General features: G+C 43.1%; 1 protein-coding gene across 1 annotated transcript in view; it reads left to right on the plus strand.

Annotated features, from left to right (window-relative positions):
* Positions 1-13,855: 13,855 nt before the first annotated feature.
* Positions 13,856-23,348, plus strand: part of LAMB4 (laminin subunit beta 4) — a 43,120-nt gene continuing 33,627 nt past the window's right edge. Inside the window, exons 1-7 of the mRNA XM_074144621.1 lie at positions 13,856-13,889; positions 15,090-15,247; positions 18,827-18,965; positions 20,400-20,473; positions 21,140-21,328; positions 21,926-21,989; positions 22,542-22,756. Of these exons, the coding sequence (XP_074000722.1) occupies positions 13,856-13,889; positions 15,090-15,247; positions 18,827-18,965; positions 20,400-20,473; positions 21,140-21,328; positions 21,926-21,989; positions 22,542-22,756 (873 nt within the window). The remainder of the gene's footprint in view (positions 13,890-15,089; positions 15,248-18,826; positions 18,966-20,399; positions 20,474-21,139; positions 21,329-21,925; positions 21,990-22,541; positions 22,757-23,348) is intronic.

Raw genomic sequence — 23,348 nt, forward strand, 5'->3', positions numbered from 1 at the left:
GTTCTTATACTGACGTGCCAATGGTTGTAGGGTATAATTCAGCAGCCAGGGATTTTGCTGGTGAAGCCCTCTTTTCCCCTGAAATGCTCTCAGCACGGGGGCCTGGAAAGAGCAACCGATAGATCTGGTTATTAGCTGTGCATCAGAGATGCTCAACAGATGTTCTCACAGGCTGTGAACTAAAGCAATCCAATCTGCTCGCAGACAAAAACAGGTTTGGCATCAGTGCTGAGCGCCGCATTGAGATGCCTCTTCTAGAGGAGAAGTGGCATGGGGCAGAACTGCTTGCAGCTTTGCACCATTATAGTCGTATTTTTAACTACAGATGTCTCTATAGGATGAGAGAAAACACAGTAAACATTTTTCAGAATTTAAGAAAAATAGAGAAAATTATACAGTGATAGCACTCTGCATTACACTGACACTATATATTTGACTGTAATGTGCTAAAGCAATGTTAACAGTGATTATACTGCATCCTATGCAGACTATTCCAATTCAAACCGTGCTCCTTGCTTTATGCCCCTGTGTGTTTGTTTTTTGCTGTCCCGATTGCACCTCAGTGATGGCAGCCTATAAGCACCTGCCAAATCACCTTCAGGAGCCTGAACGGAGCAGGGAAGGAGGAAGAAATCCAGCTGCCACGCAGGCGAGCCAAGGGGCTGCCCCACAGCTGCTGCTCTATACACATTTGTTTCACTACGGTATTTAACAAGATCCCAAAGCACCACAAGACTTGAGTGCAGTCATCTATGTAAAAATACAACTGCCTTGCCAAGAAACCCAGCACTTCTTTACACTGGTGATTTATGAAGACCCTTGATGCGTGCAAAGAGGGGAAACCACATAAGATGTCTCATATCCATACAGTTTAGCAAACCACAAATGAAGCAGGACAGAAAAAAAAAAAAAAAGGAAAAAAATCCCTGGAATATTAGGCTATGAAGCACATTGATATCAAAGACAGTAAGGGAGAAGATGATAGACCAAACAAGAAGAGCAGATGTAAACACGCACAGATTCCCCACCTGCACTTCAACACGCTTCTGCGTCAACATGCTGGAAACCCTATGCCAGAGGCACAGAATTAAAAACCTGGCTAAAGCATTTCCAGACTACACCCAGGCCGATTGCTGCCGCTACAGCCGCCTGCAGGGGTGGCTCACGACGGCTTGAAAAGGAGCTTTGAAACCGCTAGCGAGGAAGGGCGAGAGAAAAGGGCCGGCTGGCAGGAGAGCCCGGGGATCGGCCGGGAAAGCCCGGCGGTGGCGGCGGGGAAGGGATGGAAGCAGCGCGGAGAGGGTGAAGCGAGGACCGCATGGAAGGGGGGGGGGGGAAGAGAACAACCACTTTACCGGAACGTGGAGGCATCGAGGTGGCATTTAGGCAGAAAAAGGAAATACAGGTGCAGAATATGGAGATGAGGGGGTGGGAGTGGCGGGAAAGGGGGTGGAGGGGAAGAAAATCAGTCCTGGGGGCCAGGCGGCGAGGGCCGGAGGGGTGGAAGGCGAGGGGGGCGGCCGCCCTTGTGGCAGTGAAGGGACAGTGAGGGCGATGAGGGGCGTCCGTGAGGGGAGCGGGCCCCGGAGCACCCAGTGGCCGCCACAGAGCGGCCATGGCGGCGGGAGGTCCCCGCGGCCAATGGGAAGGAACCACGCTCGCAGGAACAGAGCGCTGAGGCAGCGGGAAGGGGCTGCCGCCGCCTGTCGGGTCCACGCCGCCTGTCGAGCCCTCGCCGGGCGCTGGGGGGAGCTGGACGCCGCCGTCCGTGCCCCGGAGCCGCGCTGTCGGTTGCCTGTGCCGGATGAGCTGCCGGCCTTCTCGGAACGGGCTCCTCTGCGCTACCGCCCGCCGACGTTCCCGCCCTTTTACCTCAGGGGAGGCTGCGCCTGACGACCGCCCCTCAGGCGGCGGAGCTGTTCGAACACGGGGGGATTTCGGCGTTTGTGTGTCCCCCCCGCTTTAGCGGATGCTTAAGACCGGTTAGTACAGTCACAGGTTGCCGCAGGTCCGTGCCTCCTGACGGTGAAGTAGCCCCGTGGGGGCCCGCCCGGCGGAGGCGCAGGGCTGACAGGGCCGGCCGGGCTGAGGCGGGCACCATGGGCTCGCCTCAGCCCTTCCCGCGGCAAGAGGCGCTGCTTCCTCGCCCAAAACCTGGCTGGAGACACGTCCTTCCCTGTGTAGGAGTTGCGATTGGTTATTGTGGTGGCACTTATTCACCCCGTCTCCCATGTTCGTGGTGCATCTGTAGCTGGTTTAAATAAAAACAGGATGGGCATGAAAGGAGGCCTTGGTCTCTGTTTTTCTACATCGTTTTTCCAATTCGGCGCCACTTCTCGTCTTTTGACAGATCCTTTTTTAAATGATCTTCATGAAAATTTCTTTTCATAGGGTCTCAAAAAGCAGACCAGTCCAGTTCACTGAAAGGAAAAATATGTTAAGGCCAGAGGCTAACTGGAACAACCCTGTTTACCATTAATTAATTGTGTAAATAGGACAACTCTGCTCTATGGAATCACTACTTTTTTAATACGTAATCCAAAATTATTTACCACTACAAATCTTTTTAGAGATAAATTAGTCCTAAGAATCCTTTTGAATATTTCTGTGACTTAGCTAACATTTAAAATTCAATTTATACAGCTGCTTCATGAGGCTCATACTTCACTCACAGGGGAACTGGGATGAGTACTGTAACCGTGTATAGTACTGTGAAAGCTGCAGTTAAAAATGTTATGGTGTGGTGTTGTTGGGTTTTTTCCTTTTCCGGAGAATTTAAATTGTTTGGTGTAGACAGATAACTGATGCGAAGTTGTGTCTTTCATTCAGCAGAGATTTGCTATATGTTGTTGATAGATTGTTTGGGGGGGGGGGGGGGGAGGGAGGAAGGGAACATCAGTCACTGAGCTGAATTCCTGTCTGGATTACAAATGTCAGGGTAGTACTAAATCCTGATCTATCACCACTTGGCTATTTTTAGTAATTAAATCATGATTACAAAGCAGAAATATTTTTATAATTTATTAAGTTACACAAAAACACTAATCCTTTCACATAATGGCTTCCTGAATTGTCTAAACCCTCACCACAAGGCCAGCAACTATCAGGAGACAAAGACACTTATACTAGTTACATTGTGACCTTCAGTATTTCTTTGATTTCAGTGTTCTGTTTTCCATTCTTTGGAAGACAGTTTTACTGCAAAAAAAGCACATGAACGTGAATAAATAGGTTTCTCAAAGTTTCTTTGAAGTTGTATTCACAAATAACCGTTATTTGTACTCCTTTGCTACAAGTTTGCTGGGTCCTAGCATAAAGCTTGTTCTTGAAAAGTATCACTAGTCTTAAAAACCTGGATGGTAGGAAGGATTTGGGCTTCTGCAGGGCTACCTGGTTGAGAACCGTGTTAGCCCAAATAGTGGAGGGATATGAATAATCTGCCTTTGACAGAGGAAATGGCATTGTTGTTGCAAAGCGGGGTGTGCCAGGTGCCAATGTACACAGCATTGGTATTTGTTAATTGCGTGAAAGACACTGAAGTCTTTTTCAGGGTTCGGGAGAGATCTGGGTAAGCCATATGTGAGCTGGTGTTGGTACTAGGATATTAATAAATAACAAGTTTGACATAATCTTACTAATACTTTATCAAAATCTTTCAAGTTGTCATGACACTTTTGGTGTTACAGATATACTAGTAGCATGCATGTAAGTTGATGCTTAATCAGCAGAACGAGGTTGCCCAAGGTAAGTATGCAGATTCGACTGTTTGGACTCTATAAGAAATAAATCTTTAGAGTTTTCTTGAAAATTATTCCCTTAATGTTCTGCCAGGCCAAACAGGTTGTAAGAAATCCTTAGCGAATTACTAGAAAGGTTTTGCTTTATAAGAGTATTGTTTTTATTTTAATAATAAAGAACATTAACTTCATGTTTTGGTGGGGTTTTGTTTTGTATTGTTTTGTTTTGTTTTTTAAATTTTTTATTTTACCATGCCTGTTGCTTTCTGTAACAATTTGAATATGCTTGGTGAGAGCTGATCCTAGCAAAAATAACAACTGTTAATTAAGCTTTATCTAGTCTAAGTGTGATCTGGCAATCACCAGGGTTTCAATTAATTTTCAGGACTCTTCTGCAAGGCAATCTGAAGGGGTCAGGATACTCTTATGTGAGTACAACTTCTAACATCTTCTCTGTAATCCCCTGCCCAGCTCTCTCCACATCTTCCTTGCCTAGTCCATGCCCCTAGGAGTACCAGTGGACCTTCTCAAAACATTACATCTTTTCCCTGCCAGGGTACCTGAATCAGCTGCTTCTCTTCCCACTCCCACTCTCTCAATCCTGAACTTCAAACTGACTCTGGCTTCTCCAAAACTCTGATCCTTTTCTACCCTGTTTTCTGTTGCAGGCTCCTTACCCTTCAAAATGCAGCAAAGACTCTGCAGTGCCGTCTGGCTGGGTGTTCATAGACACCTACTCCCTTTGCTCCACCGCAGGGAGCTCAGGATAATGGTCGCAAACTCTCTGGTGAAAAAGGATGGGCAACACGTGAGCAAACCGATTGCTGTTGAAATGCACTCTGCACAGATGGTCAGCAAGGGAAAGATTGCTTCCTGCCTTCTGCTGAAAAGCAACTGCTTCAGTAATAGCGTTTGAAAGCAAGAGGTATTTCCTTCTCTGCAGGTTTGTTGCTGGCATTTTCTGTGCTTGGCTGGGTTTCTGTCGTACCCAGCTGCTCCTGCCTGGCGATGACACCACTTCCCTTCCACATGACAAGGGGAGATCAGGGAAGTGAAGGGAGGCATTGATTTTTCTGCTTTCTCCCATCTGGTACAATTAATTACTTGAGAGAAAGATAAAGCAGAGGTTACTTATTTTTCATCCTGGGCAAATTATATAAAACTATGCATCGGTTCCCAACTTGCTAGCATGTGGTGTCACTGGTGTGCTACTGTTACATTGATTGTATTGTCAGGATCCATGACGATATCTAATCATTCCCCTCACTTATTTTGTGTGTGACTTATGCATGATGCTTCCTGTGTTTGTACAGATTCCGGATGTTACAGAAGAGACACAGATAAAATTAAACAGCTCATAGTCAGCCAGCCATCATTCTGTCATACTTTGCGTAATTAACATGTATATGTTGATAGATTTAAATACGCCCCAGAAGCCTTTGTAGTAAATTTCATTTGGGACTGGAAATGGAGAGTCTTCAAAATGTCGGTTTAGCTGTTTATATTGCCAAATTAGGCAAAAGAAGGTATGTTGTTGTGGTTTTGGCTGGGATAGAGTTGAATTTCTTGCTAGGTATAGTGCTGTGTTTTGGGTTTGGAGTGGCAATACTGTTGATAGCCCACTACTGGTTTTGATAGCCCACTACTGGTTTTGGTTGTTGCTAAGCTCTCAAGGCTTCTTCTGCTCCTCACTCTGCCTTGCCAGTGATTAAGCTGGGGGTGCACAAAGAATTGGGAGAGGACACAGCCAGGACAGCTGACCCCAGCTGACCAAAGGGATATTCCATGCCATATGATATCATGCTCAGCATATGAAGCTGGGGGAAGAAGAAGGAAGCGGGAAGGTTGTTTGAAGTGATGGCGTTTGTCTTCCCAAGTAACAGTTACACATGATGGAACCCTGCTTTTCTGGAGATGGCTGAACACCTGCCTGCTGGTGAGAAGTAGTGAATGAATTCCTTCTTTTGCTTTGCTTGCCTACACGGCTTTTGCTTTACTTATTATACTGTCTTTATCTCAATGCACAGGTTTTCTCACTTTTACCCTTCCAATTCTCTTCCCCATTCCTCCATGGGGGGAGTGAGCAAGCAGCTGCGTGGTGCTTGGTTGCCTGCAGAGGTTAAACCACGGCATATGTGTAGCTGTTGAGGCTTTTGACTGAGCTCTGGTTGGTCTAATGCCTGTCTGCTCTGTGCTTGCTGTCTTCTGCAACCAGGGACCTCGTGGGTGACCACAGGAGAGGGGCTGTGTGAGAGTGCTATTGTGGTCACAGCCAGACACCACATGTATCACAGGTATTGCTGACTGTGGTGGAAAACAGATGGAAAATGTCAGATTTCCCAGTTGTTTCAGCATGCAGACCTTTCTATTTCTGCAGCTTCCTGAAGCTTTATTAATTTCAGTTTAAATGTACTTTTTCAGATTTCTAGTGATTTTGTGCTACTTTTTTTTTCAAGTTATATTAGAAAGAAACCATTTCTTCCAGCCAACAAAGTAATGAGAGAGGAAAGTGATTCTTTTTCAGTCCATCTCACTTTTACTAGCCAAAATTAACTAAATGAACCAAAATTGTTTTATTCCAGGTCAATTTAAAACATAATATTTCAATTTTCTGTTCTTGTAAAAAGTAAGGGGAAGATATGAGGGCAGACTGCTTTCATTTCAGACACCAGTAGCTTGGATGCTCCCCAGGATGGTGGAAGAGCTGGTTTCACTTTGTGCTTCCAACTGGAGGACCAGAGCCAGTGGCTCCTATGGGAGCTCTCTAACCACTGTGCTTTGGTGTCTCTGCAGTGGATGCTCTTGCTGCTGCTGCTGCCACCGCCGTTGTCCTCCAGCTGACACATTTTTCTCTCCATTGTTTCCTGTTCTAAAACTGAAGCTGTCATCCTTCTGTCAGGCAAGTTCTCCTCCCAACGGTCTCAATTTCCTAGGGTGTTTTGGGAGCTTGTGGAATTGACAGTTTTCCCTTTCTTTGTTCTTTAAATTGTAATCTCCTGGGTTCTGTTTTTTGTTTATCACACACACACCCCAAAAACAAACAAACAAAAAAACCCAAACAAACCTTAGTTCCCAAACAGACTACAGTATGGAAGGCTTCTGCATTGGTAACAATATGGTTCTAAGCCAGTAGGCCACAAAGGTTCCTCAGGTGCCAGAGAGATTTTCTGACCTCGGGATAATTTCTGAACATCAATTTAACCTTTGCAGAAGAATTTACTTTAACCTAGAGAAAAATACTTAAGATAATTTAGGTTGACAGGTATGGAAAAATCTAATAATAGGGATTTAAAACAGAACACTGCCACAAACTTAGGTGAATAAAAATAGGACAATCTTTTCTTAGCACTTTCAACAGCACAGAGACCATTAGCAGAATAAGAGCACTGTTATGCCCTATTAACAGATACTGTGGTGGAGAAAGCTTTCCACTGGGAAGATCCATTATTCTATGTTTCAGGGGAGTGGCTGTCATGAAAAACTGTTGCTATTATCCCAGCTCTGTGTATATTGTCCTCATACAAATTGTATTTTAAAGCTATAATAGATTTTTAATCCCTGGTTTACCAAGGGGTTTCCTTGGTCTTTTATTTGTTTGCCAAAATACAGCTTGATATTTTAAAACCAAGTATGACTGACTCTTTAAAAGCATGTAGTAAATCTAATTCAACAACTGCTCTTCGTGCTGCTCAAGGCAGTTTGTTGGCAGAGCTAGAAGTACTGTGCCCTCTGGTCTGTGTTGTGTTTTGCAGGTTTTGTTTTCTTAAAGTAATTGAACAAATGTCTTTAAAAAACAAAACCAAACCAAACTTTGGTCATATTGTCTTTAAAAATAGCCATTTTTTGTGACTAATGTGAAGCACCTTGCCTTTAATGGCTTGAAATAAGCATCAATTTTCTGAGAATCAAACCTTTCCGTATACCTAAATTAGTGAGATGTGCAAAGGAAATACTGGCTTTTAAAAATCTTTCCCAGTTGTCTTATTTGCAGAGACTTTAGATTATTCCTGATAAAGTCATCAATATAAATATAGCTTCTCTTAATTCCTGCAAGTCTGATACAACTCTCCCTTTTTAGTGAACACCCTGTTTTAGAAGAGAAAACATGCATGGTTCATTCCTGCAGTTGTGGGGTTCATATAGATAGCCTACAGCACATCCATTATAGCCTCAAAATGCAGTTTTCTCCTCATAATCATAGAGGAAACTTGTGTGTGGACTTAATGGGGCTGCATAAAGCCAGGTACCCAGAGACTGTGCTTGGGAGGGTAAATCTGCTTTCCTTGGTGTACTTCCCCTGTGGAAGGTCAGTGGGGACGCAGAAGAACACGCCAGGCAGCTGTTAGTGACAACAACCTATAGGAGCAAATATTCCAGGGTGAAGCACTTCTTCAGTCTGAGTCTTTGTTGGTGTATCCAGATCTTTAGCAGAGCCAACAGAGGTTCTCCAAACAGCTGTGGAAATGTTGCTATGTGCCAGAAGAACAGGGCATGCCAAGGGAGGAGAGTTATTTGTGGCTCCCCAGGCTGGACGTCGCTTTGTGTTTCCACCTGGGAGGCAGCCTTCATCAGGGAGCTGCCCGTTCCGTGGGCTTTTGCAGTTCAGGTATAATAAATCATCACTAGAAAAATATACCTAAAAGCTCACCATAGCTATCCTGACAATGTATAAAACAAAAAGCAGGGCTGTATCTCAAGCCCTGAGGATCCATGGTTCCTGACACAAGGAGGGAAAGGCTATTCACAAGGATTGTGATAAGGGAACAGGCCCCTTTGGGAGGGTGTCCAGAGCACCTACCAGTTCAGCTTCACCATTTCTCTGTGCTGATCTAACAGTTCTCTACTGCTGGTGTTCTAGCCTCAGCCTTTGTTCACATCAATACTGCTGTGTCTCTGATCCCATGTGGCGTGGCACCCATGGACACAGTCCCATAGCATCGGGACACAGTGGCCAGAGCTGGGTACTGGCAATGAGGTTTGTCAGCACTCCCAGGCTCAATAAAGGGTGAAACAGACTTGGAGTTCATCCAGGAGGTCTAGTTAGGAGGGAAGAAGAGGGAAAGGGGCCAGAGGCAGCCCTGGAGACCAGGCTACAACACCTCGTGGAGGTTGCAAAAGCCCTTTTGCTTCCTTTTCCTCATATGTGTCTTCAGTTGTTTCTTCCTGAGCATATTCCTTTTCTTTTTTCTTTCTAGTGCCCCCTGCTGTGTTTTCATGTGCAATAATAATTTTTTTCTCTTGAGTTTAGGGAGAATAATTATTTCTGATTCAAAGGCCAATAAGTTATGAAAAGTGTAAAATATCAAGCACTTTTGTTTATTGATGTGAGATGGTTCCTAGAAACAGCCTTGTCCAGTTCTGCTGCATGAACTCACCAATTCTGAGTAAACTAACATGAGATTGCAACTAGGCATGTGACAGACTTCTCATCCTGCCAGTTGCACTGCCAGCTTAGAAGGGTCAGGACCTTAGGAAATAACATGAAACATTATATCTTGAAGATATATGTCTTGAATAGCACTTTGAAAATCACACTGATGTTTTACAAAAATACAGTTCATCAACCTCCGTGTCTTTTTTCTGTTTAGTGTTGATTAAAACAATCAGCAACGCTGTGCCTGCCAGGGAGATAATATTCAAGTTGAAACTGGATTTCTTGTTTGTGGTGAAACAAAACAAAGACTTCAGATATCTGATTTGCACACAAAAGGTGAAGGGCACCATGGAGTGCTGTGACTGAGAAACTTCTTCATTTTCTAACATAAATTATAAATAGACTTTACATCCTTTTGAAATGTGGAAAAGCTCATTTAAATACAATTTTAAAAGTAGCTGTTTGCTCCAGAATGCAAGATATGGGGGAGCAGCCAGGTGGCGGGACGCGGAGGCAAAGAGGCTGGGGGCTGGGGTGACCTCCCTCTCCCCCTGCCCCTGAGCTCCACAGCGTAATCTTCTGCTGTCCTTAGCTCTCTCCTGATCAGATCTGACAAATAAAATACTTCTTTTATTGTAAGCTTATACTTCACTTTGTATTATTTAGTGCTATAGTTCCCCAATGTGTCACAAACCAAAAAAGTCTTTGCCTTTCAGAAATTACACTTTAAGCATAAGGTCCACTTGAAGAAATGAGAGAAGAAACAAAAGAGGAGAGAGACAAATGTAGCAAGATGGTTTTGCTTTTCGGACCATTAGATTCCATTTAAGATTTTGGCTAGTTCTTTATGGATGGGATTCATCTCAGTACACTTTAATTGCTTAAAATAGAGACATCTGTCCTAAGCTGGGGAACTGGGCTGCCCATAGCCAAAGGAAAGCAGCGGATACCTCCAAAGGGGAATTTGTCCCTTCAAGGTAAGTATCTAAAGAAGGTGGTGGGATGGATGGACGCTGTAGGGATCCCTGTCTTTCTCCTTTGACTCTAAAGGAAGCCCAGGTGATTTGTTTAGATTAAATACTTACTTTTTCACATGGCAAGAATAGTCCCAGGCTCAAGCAATTTTATTTCTGATTGAAACTTTAAAGAAAACCAGATTTGGTTGGGGTTTTTTTTTGATGTTTTTCACATTTTCATTACAGGGGAAAAAAAATCTATATACCCAAAGGGAAATTTTTGTTCCAAATGTCCACCGGAGGAAAATGCGTACCCGTATGGGCTGGTGCCAACTGCCCGTCAGCCAGCATCCCGGGGCCAGGCTCTGAAGCGTGGCTGGTGCTTCTACTCTGCCCTCCTCCCTCGCTGCCGGTTGGTGTCTGTGAAGGGAACATATGCCGAGGTGCTAGCGATTCCTCTCCTGTGTGTGTATTATGGATGTGCCTTGGGCCTCAGAGATGACAGCCATAGGACCTGTGATGACTTGAAAAATCACGCACCAATGCTATCTGCCCTCCAGCCAGCACGGGACGAGTGATGCATTATAAATCCAGATCCTTTACCAGTGGGGAGATTAAAGAAGCAAGAAAGAAGTTTCTTAATCCCTGCCTCAAGCGTTTTAAAACCTTCTTGCTTGGGGTCCTACATAAATCAAAACACAGGACTGGCTATATTCTGCAAATAAATCTTCTTTGATATTTACTTCTCACATAACTTCTCCGTAACAAAATCTGAATTCCCTACCAAATATGCTAATAAAATGTCAACCATACTATAATTTAGTAGCATCATATTAATAATACTTTCTTCAGTTGTATGTCTCTCTTTTCAGAGAGCACTTGACATACTGCTTACACCTAAAAAGTGAAATTAATATCTTAATATATCATTTAGTCTTTTATTTCTTAATATTGAAACTCACTAAATATAAACCATCTGTACAATAATTAATCATGCATGAATGCAAACCAAATGAAGATTAAATTAGCATGAAAAAAGACTCCCACAAGCAATTTCCACAGGCACTTGAGGAAAATAATTTCAAAAAATGTAAGTACATAAATTATTTCTGCTACAGTGAACAATCATAGTAATGGAAGAGGACACTTAGTATTGAGCATTGCAATAGGATTAAAGAACATGTATCTTTTTTTTATTTTTTTCTGAAAGAATAGGAACTTCCAAAAGAAAAGCGATGATTGGTTTATAAAACATATTTTGCACATATGGAAAATCTTCTGTTTGAGGATGTGATGACACTTTACAGACAATCATGAATTAAGCCTTACAAGCAGGCAGAGGAGAACTGATAACAAATATATCACAACTGAAAAAATGTGTACCCAAGACAACCTGTCATTCTCACAACGGGAATCGAAGTGCCACAGGTTTCAACAAAGACACCCAAAGCCAGCGGCCAGCTCTGTGCCTGAGCTGGTGAATGCCGTATCGGAGCTGCTCCATCGCCGCGTTTCCTGCCACCACGCTGGACGCCGCACACCACCCTGCCCCATGCTTGCTGTCATGGGCAGTTACAGGCAAAGCCTGTGCTGAAATGCAAAGCTGTGGCTCAAAGTTGCCATGTTGTCTTTAGCTTTAAATTGAAAAAAAAAAACCTTTAGGGTTCATGACAGTGATCCAGAGCTTGAGCTAATTTGAAGCTGGCTCATACATCCATGTGGGTGCCATCACACCTTTCAGGTAGGCATGTTTGCAGTTACCTCAAAACCCCCAATCAGCCTTTCCAGACCATTTGCATCCCTACTGTGAGGAGTCATGCCTATGTTTGGATAAACCAGTGCCACTAGACTTTTGATGTTAAGTAGCTGTAAAGACTGACATTTCATTCCAAACCAGACCAACTGAACAGTTGTTTAATTAAACAACAATAAAAAAATTGTTTGCCAGCACTTTAAGAGTCCCAGCCTTCTCTCTTCTGTTGCATGAACTTTTTCTTCCATGAACTTAACCCGTCACAATTTTCTTTCACTGCACATATTTACTGATGCCAGAAGCTCCAGCAGAAAGGGTTCACAAATCAAGCTTTTGGCAGGTTGCAGGCTGGGTCTCATTCTCACCTACACCTCGATGCCTCGGGGGACACGCTGTCTTCTCCAGCTGAAGCACACAGGTATGCCTTTGCTTGCTTCCCTCAGTCGGCTCTGCTCATTTCCAGCTGAAACACTTGGCTGTCTGAAAACCAGGTAAGACCTCTTCAGTACTTAATTTTCCTCCTAAGTGTGGAACTAAAGTATGTTGGGGTTTTGCTGGTCTTTGTTTCTCTCTTTAAATGAGTCATGTTTAAAGACTATGACTAGTATTGAACATCATGGTGTTAGACGGGGTAGGAACTGGGACATGTAACTTCCAAGATTACTCTTACTATGGATACCTATATTTTGCTGCAGTGCTGTTGCAGTTTAAGTCATCTCTGAGTCTGTCCATTATTCTCACAGAGTATAAAATGTAAAGTCCGACTCAGCAGGAAGATGTTTGCTCGTTTTGCCTCAGATGCTGGCTCTGCTGCCAGCTTTCTCTGTAGCCGGAGGAGGCACGCACAGCTGCCCAGATGCTCACCAGCATCATCTCACTGTCACACACCAGACTCTCTGTGGTGATGGCAGGTGAGAATAGCTGAAGCAGCATGAAAGGCTGGTGGCCCTTGATAGCTTTCATTGCCTATGGTTGTTGAAATAGCCATGAAGGTATGGCTGTTGTGTCATGTGCTGTACGGAGCTGCATGAACCAAGCCTACATGGACCCTGTAACATCTGAAATACTCTGAATGCCTTTGCTTATGTTCCCCCTACTCTGGGGGAGAGTATTTCCTTTTAGCTTATTCAGCACAGCAACGGCTGTATGAAGGTGAGGAACAAGAATGGAGCCAGGAAGTGGCACTTTGGGCACGGTCACACAGGGATGCCCCAGCAGCTGGAGCTGCATCAGGGCAGGCTGGCCCTGCTGGTGCCTACAGATGGAGAAAGAGGTGGAAGGCAGAAAGATGGGGAGCAGGCTGTGGTTTGAGAGCTCTACTGGGTGGCAGGATGCTGGGTTGTCTTTTATACCCATGGCTACCTTCTGTTTCTCCATCAGGTTTTGTGTTGGCAAGTCTCACGTTCCTCCAGGTGAGTAGGAAGAGGAAGGATGTGAAGTAAATGCCACAATGAAGCTCACTTGGGTTCATGCTGAGGTTCCCCTCAGCGAGTCTTTTATGTTGATACTGACATTACCTGGTTTTCCTCACTGCACTTTAAGATGCGATTATACTCTTATCTCTGCCAAAATTCATAGCATTTGATGTCAGGTGTTTCTCAGTGGCATCTTCATTAGGACTCAGTCTTTGTTCTAAGCTAATGAAAAGAGACAAGAACTTCCAGAGAAGATCTCTGCAAACAGCCCTGCTGAATCTCGTTAGGATTAAATAGCTTGTATTTGAATGCAACAATATTTTTGCTGATAGGATTCTGTTTTTATTTTACACTGTGTTAATATGTTTTCAGTCTTCTCTGAAAGCCCTTGTGAGGTGTCCATCTGCTTTCATCCCTGTTTCAATGCCAAAATTTCAGTCATGAGAAATTTTTGGTAGAACAAAATCAAAGTCAGGGTTTCCTTTTAATCTTTATATTTTTATTATGGCTCCATTACTTTAAGAAAAGCTAGCTCTAGGTAAGCCTACATGCAAGTGGTGCCTTGGTGACCCACCAGTTCTTCTCTTGCAGCAGTACCGGTTTGAGTTTCACGGGGAGGCATGAGGCTGGGGCTGGCCATCCTGTTATACCTCAGTAAGTACAGATGTTGCAGTTACTCAGGCCAATTTGGAAATATTATCATCTGATTTACATATGTCTCCAAGATTTTGCGAGAGTGCTTCTTTTAATTACGGTCTTAAGACACACGTGATGGTGACAGGGTCCTTATTCCCCACTTTCTTGCCTAGGAGCTATGAGTGATATGAAAACCTTTAAGTACAAAGAAAAGATACATGTTGTAATTGAGTCTGAATCACCTCCTGAAAGGGGCAATCAATATCTGCTAACAAATAATGAGCGTGGATCTGCTAATCAAACTTACGCGTTGCTTTATACCTCAAGAGTCAAGCATCACTCATCATCTGAAGTATAGCCTCTGCCATAGACTGAAATCTGACAGTAAAATACTGTAAATTTACTGTTGTAATTGCATTACTGTTTCTAGTGTTCTGTGGGATCTTTACATATCGATTGTTTGGGTTATTTTAACTGCACTTTTTAAAACAAGTTGAGCCAAGTAAAGCTGAATGAATAAAGCCTCCAAGGTACCCATTCCTGTTCAGGGTTTCAGGACAGAACTTGTTTAAAAGGACAAGCCCTGTAAGGAAAGTCTTAACATAAAGAGAAAAATATTTAAAGTTGTTTCAGGCAAAATAAACAAAAAGATCCTGCAATTATTTAGAGAGTTCAAAATTATTCTGTTTAATTACTAATGACCGTTCGTGGGGTCTGAATGGAGGGTTCTGGGGGGGTTCACTGTAAATCATGAGAAAATGTGAGGTACCCCTGATGTCAATTCTGGTCTCAGCTCTACTATTGTCACTTGGAAATGAACAGAAATCAGCAGAATTAATCCAAATTTGGCTCTGCTCACAGAGTCAATTGAAATGCCTGTGATTCTACTGTGGGAGTGCTGGCTATGGGTATGTTAGGATAGGAAACATAATAAATTATTGCTCATAGCAGATTGGCATGTTTACTGTGCAATAATATGCTGAGAATTTAAGTTTTAGAATAGATTTGCAATATGCTAGCTATATTTTTTGTAATGGTTTTGCAGCAGGTGTCTTCATTACCAGGTGTCTTCTACCAAATATTATTAAGGACAAAAGGAGTACAGGCAAAGGATAATTTAGCTTTCTGCTGATGTTGGGATTTAACTGATTTTGTCTGGTGAATACTGCTGGGTATACAAAACAGTTTCATCTCTCTTTGATCTTCTTTTGCGCTCAGTGCTGATAAGACTCCAGCAAGCACAGGATGACTGTGATGCTGGGTCCTGCCACCCGGCCATTGGGGACCTCCTCTTGGGTCGCAGCAAGCAATTAACAGCCTCGTCAACCTGTGGAATGAACAGCCCTCAGAAGTACTGCATTATAGGCTACCTAGAGGTTGGTTTGCTTTTTCTTTTTTAATAAACTGAACTCTGCTTACTAACAATGTTCTCATCTGTAAAAGCAATTTGCCCAGACGAGGAAATTTCTTTTGGAGTTGTCTGAATAATCATCAGACAGTGTGACATAAGTCCAGTGGAAGGCTATGCCTTACTGCAGCGCATATGGAAGATTTGGCAGCAAACAGCCTCCATGGTGATATGTAGCTTCTCAAGAGGTAGAAACATCCATGAGATGCAAAAGAGCACAGGGATTTCTGAAGGCGCTTTACTATGTGGGTCCTTTTATGACACATGCCTCAGAGGTGAAGACCACAGTTTACATGTATGTGAGTGTAGGAGTACAGTCCTGCAGGCTATAGGCAATGCCTGATGGACCTTCACTGAAGGACACGTGCCATACAGTGTAGTGATCCAAGGCAGCCTATTAAGAGATTCACATCATGTCCTCTCATGTCTTTTGATCTGAAATAAGATTGATAAAAGCGGAAAGCCATCTCTGGCAGAGGGAAAAACTAGTGGTGTAGTCCAGCCTTTGGCTGTGTGGGTGGGTAGGAAGATCCAAAATGTGGGCGATCAGATGGATCCCTCTTGCTCCCTGGCTGCAGTGATGGGGGCCGTGCGGGAGCTGAACCAGGCAGAAACGGGAATTCCCCAGTTGCCCATCCTGAAGGACTTGGCCCTGCTGAGCTAATAAATTGTCACAAATAGAAATATTTTCACTAAATATCACCTGTAGGCTGAAGAGGAAATTAATAAAACACAGCTTAATTTATAAGCATTTGAAAATAATTACGGTTTATGACCTTCTGGCAAAACACTGTGACACATTTACAGTGCAAAGCTCTGCCATGCTGAGATGGCACCAAGCACTGCTCCAAGATACTCTTTGCAACTATGGTTTTCTGCAACATGTAAATACCTCTTTCCTCTTCCAAATGAGGAAAACCCTTTGCTGTTATTCCCCACGTTGTTTGAACAAGGGGATCCTGGCCACTCACTCGTTGGCTGTGGTCTGAGTCTTGGCACTATTTGGTAGACGGGCACAAAGAGCCATCTCAGGGACATCTCGTCTTTCTGGCCCTTAGCTGAATGACTGCTTTTTTCTCTTTCTTTTTAAGAGGAGATCAGAGAGCAATAAAAAATTCATATTTTCACTTGCCTGTACTTATCCTTTGAATTATGTAAATACAGACTCATGAAAAGGAACAGCTGTTCTGCAATAATCCCTGTGATTTAATGCTGCTTCAATGTATCTTGACCCCTGGTAACTGTCTCCTAAAAAGGGTTAGAACTACAAATTCTGCTGCTTTGCAAAGCTCAAGGGATAGAGGCTTATGCTCTGGCAATGTGTTCTGCTCTATCAGCTCACCTTAAATGTGTGTCACGGGTAGTATATCAGAGTCACAGCTCAATTCTCTTTATCACCAGCACACATTTAATGCTTTGCTGGAGGCAGGCCAGGAAAGTTCTTCCTCCCCCAGTTCCCCTCCTGATGACCTGTGTCAGGCATCCTGAGGAGAGCAAACCTAACTTGTGAAAGTGTGTGTTAGTCAACATGGCAAGCTGCCAAGAGTTAGGACTCGGTTGGGATGTCTTATTGAAAATTCATATTGAAAAAAATTAAAGTCAACTGCTTTGTGTTTGAAAAGAGCCACTGCAAATCATTTTCTTATTTAGAGTAACGTATCTTACTGTTTCTAAATGTATGTATCCCCTATGAGGGGATTTACTACTTACATGTTTTGAAAGGAAAAGAAAGCAGACTCAGTGTTGAGGAGAGTATAAAGCTGCCCACTTCAGAGGCAAATGGGATCTGCCAGACTTGCCTTATGTGGACATGCACATGCATGTCCTTTGGGGCACAAAAAGATTTTTAAGGAGCAACCTTAAACATAAGTTGACTGAGTGTCATATTGTATGTGTCTGTATAAACCAGAGAGTGGTTATGTGCAGTCCTGCCAAATGCTCCGATAACTTGAGCTGTCCCTGCCAGACCTTTGTGAAATGAGGTGACTGACTATTTTTTTGTATTTCTGTCTCATCTTTTAAATTGTGCATTTGTACATTTTTACATCTGTCAAGTCTGCTATAGCTGAATGGCTGAATATAATATATACTTATCATAATGTTTAAAACACATGATTTATACCATACCTGTGAATCTATATCTGTTCATTTATTTAAATGTGAATAATCCCCGGGTGATTTCCTAATACAAAGATGTGCAAACCATTCCTAATATTTACCCATAGATCGTGAGCATGCCAGCCAGGATGTCTCTTTGCCAGTCCCCTTCTGGGTCATTTCCAGCCCAGCTCCTGCCACTGACTTCTACTTTGTTTTCAGCAGCACTCCTGCCAGGCTCCTAGCCAAGGGCACCAAATCTGTGCCTCCTGCTTTAGCTCCCTCTGGGGTGCTGTGTTGTCCCGCCTTCTCCCTACCAGCATCCCTGCCAGCCAGGCACACAGCTTGGGCATCACCTGCCACTTTGGCTTATCCCTGAGTCCTCGCACTCAGGCTCTGCCTAAATCTTGTAGAGTCTGTCTGCATAGCACAGCCCCCCCTGCCCACTCTGGGCATCCCCCGGGGCAGCCACTGCCATACGCTTCCCCGTGGCCCTGCTTGGCCCAGCACGGGTCATCTCCTGGCCCAGCATGTTAACCTTGTCACCTCTCCTTATGTCTTCCCACTCAATTCCCCTCTTATCACCTTAAATAGGAGCTCCTTGCCTCTGCTTTCAAAACCCTTTTGCAGACAAAAGCCTCTCATTCAGCATTGAGATATTGGCTAATCATCGCCATCTTCATCTTCTGCTTGTTGCATTTTCAAACAAGACCCTTTCATTCTATTGGCATCCTGATTTTCCTCCTTTGCATTCTTTTTAAACTTTTCCAGTTTTCCTATGCCTACAAAAGGCACTAACAGTGGTCAGGGCCAGTGGTGATGGTGGTGTGTGGGTCAGCCCAGACCACCTGCTTACATTGTACCTGAATCCAACCTTGCCTTCTGTTTGTACAACAGCATCTGCCTGGGTCTCTGAGCTGCTAGAAAATGTGCAAAAGAGAAAGGTATAAATTATTTAGTGTATGTTCCTCTTCAAGGCTTCTTCAGATCTTGAAAGATCCAGACCTCCTTTGTGTCCCTCTGCCTCCTTGCTGCAGTCTCTGCCTGAAAGTTTCTACAGCCTTTATGAGACAGGAATAAAAGCTCAACTTTTAAAAAATAAATTTCTCCCGAGAAACTCTTGCAAAACAAACCCTCTGGCAGCTAAACCCAGAATCAACACCTTTACAAACTTATTATTTAGCTCTTACCGAGATCCTTCTCCAAAACTGAAAAAGTGTATTTTTTATAGAGTGCCTGGGGAAAACCAGGGCCAACATTTACTATATACATACCATGTGCATATGATGATTTTCTTGGACTTGTCTTATATATGAAAGTGATTAAAAGCATAAGCACCCAAAGCAACATGACAGGCTCCAGTCTTGCAATGGCGTAAATAGTGTACATCTACCGGATCTTGAGAGGTGAGACGAAATCCACCTTCTATTCTGCTTGTTTTGTTTTCTAGGCTGAACAGAAGTGCTTTCTCTGTGATTCCAGATACCCCTATAATCCCTATACGCAGCACAACAGTCACATGATTGAAAATGTTATCACAACTTTTGAGCCTGATGATAGGAAAAAAAAGTGGTGGCAGTCTGAAAATGGTAAGTTTCTTTGAGAAAATATTGGTGCAAGATGTTATTGTGAGATTTATTTATGTAATTGAGTTTCATCATGTTGTCTTCATGAAGAGATGAGACAAAACTGCATCCATTCTTTGATTCAGTAATACTGAGTGATTTAAACCTATTTGTGTGTCACAATACAGGATTTTAGAAATTCTTTTTTTCTACAAACAGATATAAGCACAGTATCTCCAAGAGCTGGCTAGAAGACCCACAGCAGTGCAGTGTTACACAAGGAGGCCACGTATTTTTCACAGTGTCTGATTTTCAGGGAAATGTGATTTGTGGCAAAAGGTACATTTGTCTACAGATGTGTAATGACTGGGCATGTAAAACACAAATATCCATTTAAAAAAACAGTGCTTGCAGTGTAAAGCACCAATACTTTAAGAAATAATTAAATGGAGCCTGGCTATCAACACCCTTATTGCCACATGTTAATTTTGTTGCAAGCTTCTTTTTAGTACTACTTCACTGATAACAATTTATATATCCTTACAGCTTCTCGGTGAAGGGATGATAGGAGAAATAGCAGCTACTCTACTTTATTTGACACATATTGAATAGGTAAAAAATATTTGACTGGCTGGAAATTAAGGCATTAAAAAAATAAGATAATATGTTACCTCTATTTTGAGTATCCAACTAAAATTCATAAGCCATGTTTTTTCATGGAGTTTAGCAAGGAACTGTCACTAGTTTTGGACAACAATGTCAATAAAGCTGTGGGTCAACTTTAAGAGGACCTTTTCTTGCTCTTGGCATCTTTCTTCTGGGTTGAGGTCTCATGCACACCCTGGTCAGCAGGAGCCCTGGGATGCTGCATGCAGATGTGAACAATGGGGATATCAGCTGAGCTCCTGCAATGCTCTACAGAGAATGTGTGAATTGTGGGGAGTTTTCCTACACTTGTTGCAATTTTGGAAGATGCCTGATGCGATAGCTCTGCTCATGACAAATTGCAGGCCTGGCAGTATAGAAGGGTTTAACAGATCTGTTTAACATGGAGAAAACCCCGTATTTTTATTTGGTTTCTTTTTTTTTTTTTTCTTAGAAATAAGCAAGATATTTGGATGGATTTTAGAAAAATCTTGCTGGATACAGGAAGACGTAAAGCCAGAACCTTACCATCACCATCGCTTACAGTCCGAATTATCTGAACAGGGCCTTTAACCATCTCCTGCAGTCTCAGTGACATGCAGCATTACTGGTGCCAGTGCCAGAAAGGCAGCACATCTCGTTGCCCCTGAGAGAGTAATCCAGCCACACGCTGGGTTTGTGCACAGGGGATGCCCTAAAGAGCCTAGCTGCTGTGCTGGAAAAGGATCTTTAAATTCCCCACAGGAAAGCTGTCTCAGCAACCCCTCCAATGTGCGCATTATGCTCTTCACTTCATTTTCATTCTCTTTTCAGGCATTGACCATGTCAGCATTAGATTGGACCTAGAAACTTTGTTCCAGTTCAGCCATCTTATCCTGACTTTTAAGGTACATCTTTTACCAGAGCTTTTATGTAATATCATACACTAATTACTTAACCACAGGAATAAATTGCTTAGAGAGGCAGTGACAGCTCCATCTTTAGAGGTTTGTAAGAACAAGTTAGATAAACACCTGTCAAGTATGGTTAAGTTATAGTTGATCCTGCCTTAGGGGAGGAGGATAGACTGAATAGCTTCCTATTCATATACCTTCTGATGCTATTTTCTATAAATCTGAGAATTAAAGCTGAAAAAAAATTAAATTACAAAATCAAGCCCTAAAAATGTAGGACACCTCTGAACTGCAGTTACTCTTTCAAATGTAGTTCAGCCTTCTCATGCATATCCATTATGATCCAGATGGTTACAAATTTTTTTTTTCTACAAAATTCCTACATTGTTCTGGTAAACTTCCTTACTTAGAAAGTAATCTTGTGTTTATATGGAAAGTTACCCTTCTCTTTTGCTAGAGAGTAGTTTGAATGAGGAATCCAGCTTTTTCAGAGAATCATCTAACCAGCACTGTAGCCCTGTACTGAGCCTGCAAGCTCCCAAACACAGAATTTTAATTGCCAGCTGTTGGCATCCCCCAAAGAGGAATGTCAATAAAATAACCCCTGAGATGTCTTATCGATGTCTGGGTAAGGAATTCTTGAAATAATATTTCTTGCAGACATTTCGGCCTGCAGCAATGCTGGTTGAGCGCTCCACCGACTTTGGTCAGACCTGGAAAGCGTTTAGATATTTTGCACAGGACTGTGCAGCTTCTTTTCCCAACGTCTCTTCTCGTCCAGCAAAAGGTGTGGGAGATGTCGTTTGTGATTCAAGATATTCAGATGTCGAGCCCTCCACTGAAGGCGAGGTATTGCCAAGTGTCTGTGTTTGCATGAGTTCAGATCATACGTGGCTGTTTTTCTGGAGCTGAAGATCTCTCCTCTGTATCCATCAGATCCACTTCAACAGGTTTTGAGACATGAAGTGCTATTGACTTTACTGAAGAGGGAAAGACAATCACTGTGTTTTACCCTCAGTTTTACATCCAAATGAATTCATGAAACAACTTGTACAAAACCTTCTAGTGCTAGTGCTCTTTCCTTGTTTTCAAATTCATATGAAAGTCACCCTTATAAGAGATCTTGACTCCCCATTAGCCTCTACCATTAAAGGCACGGTCCTTTGATCCCTTTGGTGAGTGCTGGTCCCATCTCTACATCACTCTAGGGCATTGCTTTTCCTTCCTCCTGACACATCAATCCACCAAAAGGTCTTTTTGCCTCACTCAGCCAAGGCCAGGCTGAAAGGGTGAGAGCACTTGCTGAATCAGGGCCACTGCCTTGTGTTTTTTCTTTTATGGCATCAGTGAAGTTGCGTTAGTAACTAATGGGTCTCAGGTGACAGTCTTCATATCCAAAAAAAATAGCTTCAGCGATCTATAGAGCTGTATTGATTTGTTTTTCAGGTTGTTTTAAAAGCTTTGGATCCCAGCTTTGAAATAGAAAATCCCTATGTGCCATATATCCAAGGTATGAACAGTACAGGTTTTCTCCAGAGATACTTTGCTGGTGTGGCTTGTTTTTTACATTGAAAGGGGGAAAAGCTCAGGTAGTGTAAGTCGATGTTGAAAATTAGGTATCAAAAGATCATAGGGAGTCATCTGTATTAATAACTAAAATGGGCTAATCTTATTCTCTAGTCCTGAGGGCAAATGGCACAGCTCTGCAGAGGTCGCGCATGCAGCTGAACTATCTTTCCTTCTGGGATCAAGTAGCCCAATCCACACTGCCTTTTGGGAGTGGTCCCAGAGGTACATGAACCCACAAAGGCAGTGGCTGGGAAAATACGGGTTGGCCCCAGCCAGAGCTGTACCAAGGAGGGTGCGAACGCATATGCAGCTTTGTGCCAGGAGTGGGTCCATGCCCTGGCACTGTATAGGTTAATGGTCTCGGCCAATATCAGATCATTTTAACTAATTCTTCAGTATGGAGAAATTCTTGGATGACTGATCCAAGCTGAAGATTTGACCCTGTTCATTTTCGAGTGAACTTGAGCTCTTGAATTCTTTTCTTTTCTTCCAGAGCTCATTACGTTGACAAACTTAAGGATCAATTTTACTAAACTCCACACCCTTGGGGATGCTCTGCTTGGAAAAAGGCACAGTGATCCCCTCGAGAAGTACTACTACGCTGTTTATGAGATGGTTGTGCGGGGCAGCTGCTTTTGCAATGGCCACGCCAGCCAGTGTGAACCTGTGCAGAATCTGCGGGGAGATGTTTTCCATCAGTCTGGGATGGTGCGTCATCACTGCTGTCTTCAACAAGGACAGTCCCTACCTTGTATTTTGGGGGATGGAAGAGGTGGAGGGAGGGAGAGGAAGGAAGGACTCTGATGACCATTGGATTGACCATTTGCAACTCCATGCTGTCAAATGTTTCAATACAGCTTCTTCCTTTAAAACCCTGGGCTGGATTGCTCAGAAGCTGTCTCTTTGTTGGCACCAGTGTGTTTCAAAAGCAACTGGGACAAGACATGTTGATAATAGCAGCAAAATACCAGAGCTGTAATGGTGCAAATGTAATGCAGTAAGTAGCATGTGGTGTGTGCAGACTTGAATGGCCACTTGTTGGGTGCATTCCACACTCCAGCTGGGCTCAGGGGCTCTGCAGCAGGAGAGAAGGCATTGGCACAAAGAATAGCTGATAATGCAAAGTTAACCCATGAAAAATGGATTATTAAAAAATTCAAGAACACGATTGCAAATTCTTTCCCTCTGGGAACAAGAGTTTTTTTCTCCTGGAAAATATGTATCTCAATATAGAGACATGTAGGGAAGGAGAGACAGAATTTAGAAGGTTGAAGTTTCCTTCGATATCTCTATAAGTATT

The sequence above is a fragment of the Numenius arquata genome, chromosome 2 (assembly GCF_964106895.1).
Source record: "Numenius arquata chromosome 2, bNumArq3.hap1.1, whole genome shotgun sequence".
Taxonomy (NCBI): Eukaryota; Metazoa; Chordata; class Aves; order Charadriiformes; family Scolopacidae; genus Numenius; species Numenius arquata.